Genomic DNA, 15,300 nt, shown 5'->3' with positions numbered 1-15,300 from the left:
TTAGAAACATTGTCTCCATAAGTACTTTGAGAAATACCATTTTTATATTTAAATGCTAGTAATGTTGAGTAACGTGCAAATAGTCTCTGAATTACAGTTTTATTCTCTATGTGTAATTTGTCCCATTATGGTGACTGTAATCTTTTTCTCATTTGTTTTTTACTGCTTGCCTTTTCTAGGAAGTAGAGGTTGGTATACATTTCTGTCTTTCATGATTCTGTCAATTTTGCATGAATACATTGATTTCTCACATTTTACTAAATGTAGGTTGTTTCTCCCTCTCCAGGATGATTATTTTCGTACATGGAGTCCGGGTAAACCATTTGATCAAGGTAAGATTCTGCTACTAGTTATTTGTGTGGTTTAAGATTTCAGTACTTGTAAATGTGCTCCTGTTTTGGAGTAATCACAGAACTCTCTGAATTTGTGTTGTCTTCTCACTCTTCAGATGACTGATGTAAAGAGGACTAGAAATCCATTTACAGCCTAATCATTATCTTATATCCGTAATTTTTGCAAACTTTTAGTGATTAGAGACAGATGGGGCAGTAGAAACATTCAAAGTAACTTAAAGTTTCTTTTATCTAAGCAAGTTCATGGGGTTTGGAAGGTTTTGTTTTGTTTGACGTATATACTTAAAGTTAAATGCCATTTTCAATAAGACAAATGGCATTTCATTTTTTAAAGAAAAGCAGACGTACAATCTGATATGTCTTTGCCAGTTGAAAAAAAAAAAAAAAAAGGAAAAAAAAAAAAAACAAACCACAAACAACGGCGAAAAAATGGTGAAATCTGTCTCATAAAAGAAGTTATAGGATAGCTTTGGAAATCTCTATCATGTTCCTGTGCCCTTTCTTGAGGCAAAATACAGAATGTAGATAGTGCTACAGCACAACTTCAGCCTTAGACATATGAGTAAATGCAGGCAATTTTGACATTAAATATCACCTTCTCAGGCATTAGAAGTTAGTATTTACTGTCAAAGTAATCTAATTCCTGCATGTTGTTTCAAAGTATGTGACTAATGGTGTGAAGCTAATAAGAATCATGATTTCTGAATTGCTGCAAGGAGCCACGTCAGAGACTTGGTCTTCTTTTCTGGTAGTGTCCATGGCAAAAATGTGAAGAAACAGTGTAGTGGCACACAAGAGACTGAGATAAAAGTATGTTGCAAAAATAATGTTTAAATAATTTAAACAATTTTTGCCATGATGGATACTTTTAGGGGAGATTTATGAAGAATTATATTTTATAACAAGAGTTAGAACTAAGAGACCAAGAAGAAAATGTAAACAACTGAAAAAATTGGAAGGCTCTGTAACATGAGAAGACAACACAGAGTATGGAGAGTAATTGTGATATATAATAGCAGATACTGCAAAGAAACTGAACAGTAGTATTCTGTGGGTCCGTCTAGTACAAATGATTGTTACATTGCCCAGCAGCTGACTATCGTAGTAAGGAGTTGAGGCTCAAAGTTCAGTTTGCACAGAATAACCTATGAAAAGAAAATGAACTTGTGTGTGCATAATGGGAAAATGTCATTACTAGACTGAGACTTTGCTTGTTAGGTTTTAACTGGAATGACAGTATTCTTCTGTAGAGATTGTCTTAGCTAATGCCAGTATGATGTAGGAAAATAAAACCCAGAAAATATACTGTTTGACTGTGTACTTCTTTATTGTGGTTGAATATTGTTCTGAATATCTTACTGAAGATTCCACCGTGGAGCTGTTAGAATCATTCTAGAGAAGCTTGAAGGTTGGCATACCATCATGGAAAGTTTTATGTTTAATAAATACTGATAAAGTGAAAATAAATTATTTGCTAGTAGATTTCAAATTGATTCTTTCACCTGTCTGGTAAATTGCAATCACACCTCTTAGAGATGGACTTTCCACCATGTTCTATGCCTTTGTTGCTTTAATTCAGGATTACTGTATGAATGCACCAGGCTTGTTTTGCTAGTGCGTTGAGGGAGAGGAAAGAGAGCAAGGGAAGAAAGACACATTTACATTATCACTGCTCTTCGAACTGTGGTGATTTACTTCCTTTTTGGTGGCAATTTGTAAATGTTAGTTTATATCCATGGCAGGCCAAATGGTTTTTGAACCTGCCAGTTTCACAGACCATACCTCTCTTCTTATTCTATACTAATACATTAGGAAAGAGTACTTGACTTTGGTCCTCTGACTTCTCAATGAAAAAGGTTTCCTTCTTTTAGTGAAGGACCTCTTTTCATTGAAGGACCCTCATCTCAGAAGCAGTCTTATCACTTCAGTACAAGATACCTTTAGTTTATACCTTTTCTTCTTTGACTTTTGATAGAAGGGCATGGTGTGCAAGTATGTGTTTGGTATGAGAATAGGAATAGGTTATAATTTGATTAATGACTTACTGGTGGCAAGATCTTTCATCAGAAGACATTGTGTTGAATGTGCTGGGGGTTTTGCTTATGATTCATGTTATCACATAATTGAAGCGTTCTGCTTTTTTTTTTTTTAACTTTTTGTTTGTTTTGCAGAAGATATTTTATAATAGGATTTTTCTACCAGATCTAAATTTTTAAATACTCAAGATCATTATGTTACTCTGAGCTCTTTGGGGATCCTGATGCTAATGCTTGTAGAATACTTCTCTGAATTTACAAACAAGCCATCGAAGAAAACATGTTGGGTTATTTTTCATATCTTGTTACCAGAAATGCATTGTGTATTGGGTAGTGAATATTTTAAAAGAATGCCTACAGAGTTCACATTTCTATTTTTGTATGTTTGTTAACTGAAAATTAACATTGAAGAGTGACTACTCTGCTGAGTAGTTCTTTTATCCACATTTTACTGTGTTAATTGCAACTGAAGAACAAGTAATGCTAACTGGGGTTATTTTTTTATTTTTTTTTTTTTAATGAAAGGGACACCAAAACTTTTTTTTTTATATATAAGCAATTTTGTCTTAATTTGTCAACCTGTTATATACATGTAAAGATCATCAGGTGTTTACCTGCCAGTATACTGCTGTTCAGTTTTAAGAATGTAATAGTTCCACCACAGTCTTTGTCAGTGGATTGACCCCAGCTGGAAACACCTAGTCGGAATTTAGTAATGATACTGAACTGAGCTGCATGTCAAAAGATTTACAGTTTCTCAAGAATTAAATGTATTCTAAACTCTGATTGTCATGCAGATACTCTTTGTTAAGAAGAGGTATGCACGCTGTTATTTTATTGTTGTTTTGAAAGTAAGTAAATAACATTACTGAGTACAGTTGGAAGAAGTACTTTTGGTTATAATGGGAAATGACTTCTTGAAACATAGCAAAATATTAAAATAAAATACAACTGTGCAAGTACTATGTACTAGTTTTTACTTCAAGATCAGTGTCTTCAGATGGAAAAAGTGATTGTGTGGTGTTTTGTGGGAGGAACCATTCATACTTATAACGTAAGGCAGCCTTAGGAGTTAGTTCCTTAGGATTAAACACAATGAGGAATGAATGTACTGTTCATGGCTCTCTAAAGAAATCAGGTCTCTTAGGATTCCCTATGTTTACCAATAAAAGAGAGAGAACAGTGACAATCTCGGCACAATTTTATCCTAGTATTTAATGAGATAAGAGGAAGTGAGTGTTGGTAGACTACAAATATACTACTACTACTATATAATATGGGTGGTGGTGTAATATTTAGCTTTGTATCTGGGTTTTCAAATTGTTAGCTGTCTTTTAAGAAGACACTTGATCTATATTCCCTGCCCTTGTCTTTTATTCTGTGGTGTGGGTAGTTGGTACTCATGTACTTCCTTGTCAATATCATCAATAGTCATATCTATGGGTTCTCATTATACTTATTCATGTATTATGTTGTATATCCATTTTCATATTAAAATCAACAATATACTTGGACTCTTTACAAATTATATTTAGCCAATACCCATGTTAATTTACAGGTAGTGTTTTTAAGGAACCAGTGCTTTCCATATATGTGTATATTTGTGATCTGTACATAGTTATTATTTTTCCAAGGTTTCTGTGACTGTTTCTAAGATTTCTAAATCTTTTCTAAGATTGTCATAGATTTCCTATGTATGGATAATGTCTTTACTTCCACCCCCCCACCCCCCCCCCCCAAAAAAAAAAATCCTTAATTTGAATCCAAATCTCAATAGTATGTTATAATATTTTTAAGGATGTGGTTCAAGGAATTAATACAGTTCTGTAAATGGTAATAAATGAGTATCTTAATAATGTCTGAATTCACTCTTCTGTAGTGTGGTATGTTTTGAAATGTATTCTCATGTTAATATAACTAAGATGTCAAAATTGCTCAGGAAGACAGATCTGTGTAGTTCTATGGGTATTAATAGTAGTTATTATATGGAAGTAGACAAGCATTCCAGGAAGTTAGCCCTTGCTTTGAAAATGTATAGTGCTGATTATTCAGTTGTGCTGCAAAAAAAAAAATGTAAGTTACTGTAGAAGATGGAAAAATACATTATTACCTCCATTTCAATCCAACAGTGATATTTCTTAAAACGTAATTTGTCCAAAGAGTACTTGATTCCATTGAACTTGCTTTTGATTATAGACGTATACAGGTAGACAGATGTATTTAAATGATACACAGTAAAAAAACATTCATATATATTTATATACACTTTTACTTATATCAATATAGAAATTGATATAGAAAATATTATGGAACAGGTATTATTTGTGGAATAAATCTGAAATTCTTTTATATTTAGTTGCTGCTAAAAGGTGGGTTTTGTCATTTCAGTGGTTTTAGAAACAATTATGTTTTCATTTTTTTTTTTTTGACTATTCGAAGTTCAATTTAGTAGCTTTAATATTTTATCAAAATAATAAAAAAGCAAAAAATATTAGTACATTTTCTTCATATACCACCTTTATATCAGATAAAAATATACAAGGTACTTTTAGTACATTTTATTTTTAGATGGCAGATAGAAGTAGAGCTTAGGGGGTGTAGCTATTGAATAAAGTTGCATACACAAAGACGTTGGTGTAATTTTTTTTTAGTGTGGAGGATGTTTTCCTTTGCTCAACAGAAATACCTTGGAGGAACAGTGGAGAATTTTCATGTAATGGAAAAATATGAAATGACATTTCCATGGAGGATGAACACCCTGAAGGTGTAGTTGGTTTGTAGATATATTTATAACATTTCTTGTAGACCATTCCACTGAGTTATTTTTGGTTTATATCAGGTTATATCTGTTTACAGTAGAAATATTGTAGATACCATTTTAAAGCAGTAAGATTTTTAAACAGTTTCAAACAAATTTTAATTCTGTCTTTGTCTTTTAGCTATTTATGTTTCATCTACCTAGTTCTGTAACAATTTGGATAACCAAGGATATTCAAATACATGCATTCACATCTCTGTAATTTGTGAGTACATTTCTGTATTATGAACTGAAAACGTTTAGAATCATGTTCAGTAAAATCATTTGATTTCACTCATTTGTAAGCCATGGTAATTTGTAAATGATCCATTGTAAATTGTAAAGATCCATTAGTTGAACACTGAAAACAATCACAGATTTAGATTTAAACTTTGCTACATTTGCTACAAAAACTAGAACTTAGCCTTGCTGCATGCACTCATTGATGTTTTAAAACTAGAGGTATATGTTAATCTCTTTCAAGAGAAATTGCAGTTCTTTACAATTAAAATGTCTTAGTGCTTTAAGTATTCTTTAGCCTTAATAGTAAATAAGTGTGAAATAATTTTAACAGCTTCTCGGTTTTGTTTTTTTTTGAAATTCATAATGTCCTCCTAAAAAGACACCATTCCTTTATTTGAGCTAATATTTTTATCTGGTAAGCAGTATCCAGTTTCAGTTATTACGTATGTTTGGGAATACTGATCATCTGGAAAATGCACAAAATTGTTATAAATTCTTGCTGCTTTTTATTACTTTCAGCCAGCCTTTGACTGAAAAGATCTTATGCAGATATGTGGGGAACACTTTTAATGGTGGTTTTCTTTGTTATGTAATGCTGTGCTTCAGTAGTTCTTTAGTTCTCTTTTATAAATTTCTCTACTGTGATAACACTGCCAAAGCAGCTTGTCCTATATGGTTCGCAGTCTGAGCTCTTAACTCAGGTTCACTGGATAATATTTTTCTAGTTGTGGATCTCAAATTATTTCAGTATTTATTTCCAAAGAATCACTGAATGGATCTAAATTCTTACATCCATTTTAAGAAAGGCTATATGAAGGATTTTTAGTAAGGTTGAACCCTACTCATGAGATGATCTTGCCTTCAGTAGCAATGCCAGTTTAACTCTTCATTATTGCTCCCTTGACGGCCCATCTTATGGTCTTCTTGTTGCAAGGTCTGTAGTGCCATCAAATCTTGAATAATCATAAAATAAGTTAAAAAGTGATTTATTTATTTATTTATTTATTTTAATTATAATCCGGCTAGATCATAGATTCAGGTAACCATTCAGATCCACAAAATAGTTAAGGCAGCAAAGTTTAAATGTGACACAGGGCTGCAGTGACTGAGTAGAAGCAGAGGTCTTAAACTGGCAGTATGCTGAGCAAAGGGTATCTGGAATTGTTTCCTCACATTTCACAAACCTGATAAACTTTTAGTCCTTCAAAATTCTTCTGAGAAGGACTCATCCTTAAAATCCTTCTACTCCTGTCACTGGGCTGTGATGTTCAGCTAAGAGTATTGAAGTCACAGGTGCCATCATTTCCCGAGGACTGTGTGCCTGAAAATGTTTTGGTATGTATTAGGACTGCTAATTTTTTACAGTTTTACTTAGTGGTCTAGTGGGTTTATGTTTGCAACAGGGATTTAATAAGAAAGCATGTAAAATGTCTAACAGTTATCAAGAATATGAAATCTGAAATTATTGCTCAGTGGTGAGGGAAAAAGAAAGTCTAGTAAATGATGTTTGACAAAAGAAAATGGCTATATGTGTTTTTCTTGAAAGTAAATAGAAGCATTATACTTCTTAAAGCACATTTCAATGTTAAAATTTGCCTTTTTTACCCATTTGTATTTAGCCACCTCATTAAAGAAATGTTTTCTGTTTAAGTTCTATTCTTGCTTCTTGTGTGTTTCTGCAGTGCTGTTTGTCTTTGGTTGAAATATCCATAACTTTTTACTGATTTTCAATTTACAATGTGGTAAATAACATATATCCGAAGACAAAGTAAGTTACGTAAGTTAAGACATTGGCATGATAAAGTCCTTTTAGTAACCCCTGCATTTTTCTTGCGTTTTGCTGGACAAGATTGCAAGAGAAGTATAAGATTTCAGGATTGCTCCTGAAGATCTTGGGAACTAATTGGAATCATGCTATTATTTATCATCCATGCAACTGTGAGAACACAGCTTGACTTCTCTTCTAAAAATCTGCATGTGAAGCAGTAAATAAAAACAATTTTATTAAGTGGACTTTGAGTGGATTTGATTTGAGAATCAGCGGAATGGACTAATGGACAGATCCAAAAATTATCAAATAGCTGAGTTGGGCAACTACCTGACGACCTCAGGGCTATCCAAAAGTTAAAAGCATGTTTTTGAGGGCATTTTCCAAATGCCTCTTCAACACTGACAGGCGTGGGGCATCAACCACTGCTCTAGGAAGCATGTTCCAGTGTTCGACCACTCTCACAGTGAAGAATTTCAGTAAAGTTTTTTTTGTTTGTTTTTTTTAACTCCAGTCTAAACTTCCCCTGGTGCAGTTTTGTGCCCTTCCCATGTGTCCTCTTTTCAGTTACTAGGGAAAAGAGACTGACACCTCCATCTCCCCTGTTTTTGCTCCTCAGGAAATTTTAGAGAGCAGTGAGGTTGCCTCTGAGCCTTCTTTTCACCAAACCAGAAAACCCAAGTGTTCTCAGCCTGTCTTCACAGGACATATCCTTCAGCCCTTTCCCCAGCTTTACTGCCCTCCTCTGGATGCTTTCAAGTACCTTAACATTCTTTTTATATAGTAGCACCAGCACTAAATGTAGTGGGAGAATCTCCTCTTTTGACTGTCTGGCTGTGCTGTTTTTAATGAATCCCCAAATGTGGTTTGCCCTCTTGGCAGCCAGGGCGAACTGCTGGCTCACATGATGAGCCTGCTGTTGACTAGCACCCTGGGATGCCTTTCTGCAGAGCTGCTCTCTTGTCTCCCAGTCTTTACCATTGTATGGCATTACTCCATCAGTAGTGCAGACCCTGACATTTTCCTTTGTTGAACTTCATGTTGTTGCTAGTCATCTAATTCTCTAAGGTATCTAGATCCCTCTGCAAGGCCTCTCATCCCTCCAGGGAATCACCAGTATCACCAGCAAACTTGCTGAGGGTGCATTCCATTCTTGCATCCATAAAAATGTTGAACAGAATTGGCGCTAGAATTGAGCCCTGGGGAACACCACCCGTAACTGTCTGCCAGCCAGATGTTACCCCATTCAGTACAACCCTTTGAGCTCTACTGTTGAGCCATATCATCACCCAGTATAGCACAAACCTGTTCCTTGCCCAGTTGGACAATTTGTCCAGAACAATGCCATGAAGGACAGTATCAAATCTCTTACTGAAATCCAGAAAGATTATCTCTATTGTCTTCATCCACAAACTTGGTGACCTTGTCATAGAAGAAGATTGAATTCCTAAGGCAGGACTTTTGACTTTCCCTTGATGAGCCCACATTAACTATGTCTGATACGAGCTTTGGTATTTAAATGCCTTTTGGTATCCCCCAGGACAGTCTTCTCTAGAACCTTTTCCAGGGACTGAGGTAAAACTAATAGATCTGTAGCTTCATGGGTCTTCTCATATGCCCTTTTGTAGGTAGGTATGACATTGGCTAGTTTCCAGTTGTCAGAAACCTCTCCAGTTTTTATGATCTCCCTCTTTTCTTTTTTTTTTTTTTTTTAACTTTTTTTATAAGAATACATTAAGCATTTTAAACAACAATGGAAAAGGAAAGGAGCATGTACGTCCATACTTTTATTTAACTGTGTATCTATCTGTGAACAAATAATTTATTCAGCTAGGTCTTGTAAATTACTGAGACTTTTTCCAAGACAGTCAACTTCAAGTCATGAGTTTTAAACTGACATTAAAAAAAAAATTGTGTTCATGGATGGAAACAAGCAGACTGCTTTATGTATTGAACATATGTTGTGAGATAGATAAACACAACTGTAAAAATTTCAAAATAGGACTTAGCTGAAACTGCAAAATTTATCAGTATTTCAAATAAAAGATGAGTAATATTACTACCAAAAGTATTTTTCGTGGTAATAAACCCAGGTCATTAGTAAAGTTATCACTGGTATTCATTAGACACTTTTCTGTACTTGTCTGCTAATACAGAAATGGGACTTAACTTTCAAATTGCTATATTGAGTCAAGATTAATTTTGGAGAGAAATACCAGCTTTCCCTGTGGGACGTTCCGCCTGAAGCACTGCATGCTGTGCCTCCCTGAGGCTACCCAGCTTGAATTGTTCTTGCCAGCTACTGTCCACTCCATCCTATCCATGTATGGGGAATACACAGCTTCTTCATCTTCTGTGCTATGTCATATATTGATAGTTATGAGTCAGGACACGGATGCATACTCATAACTGACTAAGTTACAGATTTCTTTACTGCAAGCTAGTAACTGCAGAACACCTGTACTGGTGTCTGTATTTCCAAAGTACAAGGATCACTTACTCTGGAGACCAGAAATGTTTTATGCAAACGTGAGTCCAGGAATCCAAGAGAAACCTTGCAAAGAAACATCGCAAAGTGAATTTCTAGTGGAGTAGGTCCTTTTTTTTTTTTTACATTCATAATCCCCACCCTCCCTCCAAATGGCAGCTTAATTCTATCTGGAACTTTTGCAGGTTTGGTATGTTTGTGGTTATTAGCTTGTTAATAGTGAAATATTTTTAAATACTAAAAGCAGTATTTACTGCTTACTGTAATATTTACTACAGTATTTAAATACTGATTTTCAGTACTTAAATACTAAATTTCAGTAGTTAAATACTGAAAGCTGAACCTGTTGGAATTTTCCTTTAACTTCAGTAATTTAAAGCTCAAAGGACTTTCCATAAATGGTCTGGCTGAGCTAGGATTTATGCAAAAGCTTCAATGACTCAAAAAGAAAAAAAAATGTATTCTGTATATTGTGCTGCAGGATGTGATTTCAATTTTTGTGGCTTGTTAGAGAACATATTTTATGTCTAGATCATCATTGAATTTTATAACAAGTACACTTCCTGATTATTTTTGTTATGCTAAGCTTCTCTATAATACACATATATGTGTATTACTGGTGTATTGGATACTTTATGTGAATAATATACTAGATTCTGTTTTAGCTGTTTTTCTTTTTTTTTAAAAAAAAAGTTAAAAATTAAACTAAATTAAAAATTAAGTGGATCACAGTCAAAACATTCTGCTTTAAGTTTTAATATTATTTTAGCATAAAAATGATGGAAATAAATACAGAAATTGACCAGTTGTACAAGAGAGGGAAATAATCAAGATACATTTTATTTCACGTTGCTTTGCAAGAATAAGCATTTTACCATTTAAAGATAATAGTTGGGAGAATTTTCAGGATGTTTTTTTTCCACTCTTAGAGGAATACAGACAGTTCTTTCTCCTGACTGAACCCACAAGTCAGTTATTATGCAAACAGAATGTCTCTAAATCATGATTTAATATTCTTAGGAAAACTAGTACAATGCTTGGTAGTGCTACATTACTAGTGTGAACTTTCACGTAGTCTTTAAACAGTTACTTCTTTCTGCCAAATCAAGGAAATGGACATTGCGATTTAAAAATAAGAGTGCCTCACTAAAACTGCTGAAACCTTAAATGATGCCAGCCAAGTATGCACACGCATTTCCATTAGTCATACCTGTTTTGGATAATTTAGCAGAATATTTATTTAGCCTGCTGTCAAATACATCAGTCTGAGTCCAAAATAACTCTGTTCTTTGGCAATTTAAATTAATAGGGTCTTTTTCTGAATTTGTGTAGGTGTAACTAAGGGCAACATTTGACTTTTGCTTTGTGGACTTTCTCATTTATATCAACTTTTGAGCTGTGGGTAGAATATTCTGTTGTAAGTGTTTAAGGAATACCTACTACTGAGAACACATATTATGATAATGTTATTGAAACACAAATATTTGTAAGGAGGAGAATTTCTTATGATTTAGAAGGTACATAAATGCTACCACAATGTCAAAAGCCATTGGAGGGCACCAGTGGTTGTTGCTAAGCACACAGTTTGAATTTGGGATGAAGCATGTAGGACAGAAATGTGAAACTTGGGCAAAGATTTTCCCAAGGGATTGCATTTTTAATGATGGTACCTTTGAAAATAACATGGCAGTGCAAAATTTTGACATGAGACTTAATGTATCGACATTTTTGTTGATACATTGTTATCAACAATGTATGTAATTTGTTATAGCGAAAAGCAATTTTCGGAACCAGAATTCCAATGTTTTCTTCTTATTGGCTCATTGCTTTGCAATGAGTTTTGGTATTTTGAGTTGAGTATGTATGATGGGATGATGAGGAGTTGCTTTGGGTCTGTAATGATTTACAAGCCATTTGGCAATCAGTACAATATTCTTCAAGTCTAATTATTGAAACAGTTTTATAAAGAAAAGAGGAGGAAGAATACGATTACTATTAGCTATTTTGTGCACATTCATTAACAGACACATTTTTATGCTATAAATTATATGTCATAGCTGTTTATCTTGGGATATACCCTCTTTAAAAACTTGCCTGCCCTTTATTTCATGTTGAGGTTGCTATGAGCAAAGTTTCTGAAGTTTGTGCAAGGCTTCTGCAATAGAAAAACACACTTTCCTTCCTCACTCATACCCATGCCCCTGTGAGTTACCATGGAGTTGTGGACTAGGATCTACAAATAAGTTTTATGCTTCTTCTTGAATGACCAAAAAAAAAAGTGTGGCCTAATGAAGACAACTGTTTTGAAGAGAGTTGGGAAAGAATGAGGAAAGTATTTTGAAATTGTGGAAAAAAAAAAAAAAAAAAAAAAAGGTTAAAATTTAGTGAGCTTGTTCCAGAGGAAGACAACAGACTGCCAGGTACAATATTATGAGTTGGAATAAATGCATTTTTTGGTAATTGTTCTTTGAAACTTTACTGCAGCAAAAGGGGTGAGCGAAAAGGAAATATGCCAGTACTTATTTTCCGTCAGATGGTTCTAACTCATCATTCAATGTTTTCTTTGCTTATCAGAATTTCATCTAGCTTAACTCTAGGTATCGCAAGACACACGCAGTACTGGTGTATCAGAACTTATTAGAATAAAATGCTAGGAACAGCTAAGCATCTGAAAATAAGCCTGATAAAAGGTTTTACACAATTGTCCCTGGTTCATCAGGATGGAGATTTCCTGAGCATTCTTAAAACCAGGCACTTTGTGGCTGGATAGAACCTCCATGCACACAGACACGTACTTGTTGAAACATTTGCTCACAAGTTGAAAACCAATCTTCTAGACTGCCTGTAACCTTCAGGGGTTTGAATCTAAACTCCTAATTACTTGCTTGGCCACCAACAGAAACATTTTCTACTCTTCTTACTGGAGTTGTAGATTCATGGGAAGATTCCTTTTGTGAAGGTTCAGCTGTAGCGACCCATTCTCCTTTTCATATTATCTAGTGAATCTTAAATGGCAAATGCAGTCCCTGGGAGAAGAAGCAAAAATTCAAGATTCTTCTTCTCAGAACATCCCCATCAGGTTACGGAGGTAGGCTGTTTCTTGTTTATTCTCTCATTATTCATGTATCTGAGATTGTTAGCTGTACAATGGTTCATCTTCATGTAAAGATAAAAAAAAAAAAAAAAAAAAAGTTTACTCTCAGGTGTGTTGCATAGCAAGACTGGAAACTCTTGAAATGAAAAGCAGTATGGATTCAAACCATCTGTGTCTGAAGAGAGCCTGTATGCATGTATGTCTGCAAATTCTGGATACAGATCACCATACAATTAGGGCAAAAAAAGGACCACTGTTACTGCAATTAAATATCTCTATTCTGTTTTAGCTGACAATATCAGCTGAGTGTTTATATGCTCTATCCTGCTTTCCCCCTTGCTGTTTATGGAAATTGTGGTGCCAGGATCTTTCTCACCTCTCTAGACCCAACACAATTCTGAGTGAGAAATTCTGCTTAGGAGTTGAGGAATCATCATATTTCAAAGTGGAAAACCATACGTCTTTAGGTTTCTTCGGGAAATAAGTAGCTTATGAAAGCAGGTAATATGAATCAATCTGTTCTAGATGTCTGTCTGCCATGGGTTGTAGCTTAGGCATATGACTAATTATTAATATTTTATTTAAAACACTTAGCTAATTTACGTTTCTGTCCCTTGCCTCTTAAAGTAAAGGAATTGAACCATTCATTGGTTGCTCAAAACATAACATAGGTTTTGGTGATTTTACTACACCAAAAAGTCCATCTAGTTCTTTTTCTGCCTGCCTGAAACAAATCTTGAACTTCAGAGGAGGGGAATAGACATTAGGTCTGAAAACTTTGCCCTTTAACCTTTTTTTTTTTTTTCCCCTCCCATTTCTGTTTGCTGGTCATGGAAAATTGGGAATATGTCTGATTGTAAGATACTAGTACTTTACTGTGACTTTTAACATGGAGCTCTTATCAAGAGGATTCCTATGTTATGTATTGCTAATCTTGATTTCCTATTATATTCCCAATAAACATGTTCTGGATAATGTCAATTTCCGGGAGCACTAGCTGGAAATTAACTTAGAGAAGAGATGGAGAGAAGCTTTCCTGCACTGCTCTTCCAAATCTGAATGATAAATAAATAGATCCATTAGTAATAATTGAATCATTTTTTTCAGAATTTTAATTACTTCCTGGGATGTGAGGATAACAAATCCATATCCATCTATGAAAGTCACCAAGCAAACCTAATTCTGTTCCACAGCTTTTGAACACAAATTATTTTTAATTAACAATATAATTTCTTGGAGAAAAAATATACATTACAAGCATTTCATACTTTTGCAATTGTTTTTGTGACAATGAAATTTTTCTACTTACTGAAATTTAATTGCCACTGCATTTGGTATTAATTTAGGAAAATATAAGGACAAATGTTAAATATGCATATAGGCAAATAACCTATTTTTTTCCTTAATATTAGGAGCTAAATAAAGCTGAATATTACCAAGTTAAGAAACTAAGATCAGACCTATATTTTTATAAGCTGGTCGTATCTGATTTTCTAGGATGTCAGCTGATACACTATAGCCACAAATAAAGAAATGATTTCTGGCAAGCCATAAACAAACATATTGCTAAGTTCTAGAGGCTCTTCATCATACAGGAGCCATCACCTATTTTTAGTGACAGTATAAATATGCTGTACGATCTAAGTTTTCATTTCAGTTATGAAAAAAGGGTGTCTAGTCTTCATGATTATGATGATAATTTAGTGAAAGTGACTCAGATTGATGTCTGTTTCATGCTGAAGAAAATAACTGAGGGATGCAAAAATTGCTCCACAGTGGGATTTTGACACTTATGATGTTTCCAGTGTGAGCATTAGGCAGTTTTATAGCTGCCTATTTTAGCAGAGGTTGAAAGCAGCGTGTTTTGTTGCTAGTGCAAGACTGCATACTTGGAGTGAGGTGGGGTAATGCAGGCACATTTTGTCAGCAAATACTAAAAGATTCAGTGAAGAATTAAAGACTTAATGCCATATATTTTCTAAGTTAACTCGACTGATTTATAAGCTTACATTACATCAGTGATACTTTCCCTAGAATCCCTGGAATAAATTTATGTATTTTCTTAGTAGTTTAAGATATTTAGGATGACTCCATGTGGAGACAGGTCTTTCTTAGGTATGTCCCTGCAGTGTAATGGTAGTCCAGTTCCTACTCATCATGAAAAACTTAAGACCATGTTTTTAGTAACTGTTTTTCTTGTGGTTTATCATTTTGCATGAAAAATGTCCATGTGTGTGCTTTGTCTACTTCAGATATGACATAAAACATTTTTTTGTAATTATTTTGTTTCATGTGTGTTTTTACAGAAAGAAATGTCTATTTTTATAAACATCTAATTTATTTTAGTCCTTTCACAGTTGTGCAAATTACTAATGTAATTTGTGTTTATTTTATTTTTTTTTTCATTTTTATAAAGCACGTTAAAAACTAAAAATGTGTGATTGTGCAAAATGTGCACTTGGAATTGCTCAAGATTTTCATCCAGGGCATCATAAACACAGAGTGAGTAAATACTCAAAGG

At 34.2% G+C, this 15,300-nt stretch overlaps 1 protein-coding gene across 2 annotated transcripts in view; it reads left to right on the top strand.

The window, feature by feature from the left end:
• The window catches only part of SPOCK3 (SPARC (osteonectin), cwcv and kazal like domains proteoglycan 3), a 190,791-nt gene that overhangs the window by 63,694 nt on the left and 111,797 nt on the right, over nt 1–15,300 (top strand). For both annotated transcript variants that reach the window (XM_068681178.1, XM_068681177.1), the window contains exon 3: nt 287–332. In XM_068681178.1, coding sequence (XP_068537279.1) covers nt 287–332 — 46 coding nt within the window. The remainder of the gene's footprint in view (nt 1–286; nt 333–15,300) is intronic.

The sequence above is a fragment of the Anas acuta genome, chromosome 4, assembly GCF_963932015.1.
Source record: "Anas acuta chromosome 4, bAnaAcu1.1, whole genome shotgun sequence".
NCBI classification, from domain to species: domain Eukaryota; kingdom Metazoa; phylum Chordata; class Aves; order Anseriformes; family Anatidae; genus Anas; species Anas acuta.
This window is presented reverse-complemented; position numbering and strand designations above follow the sequence as displayed.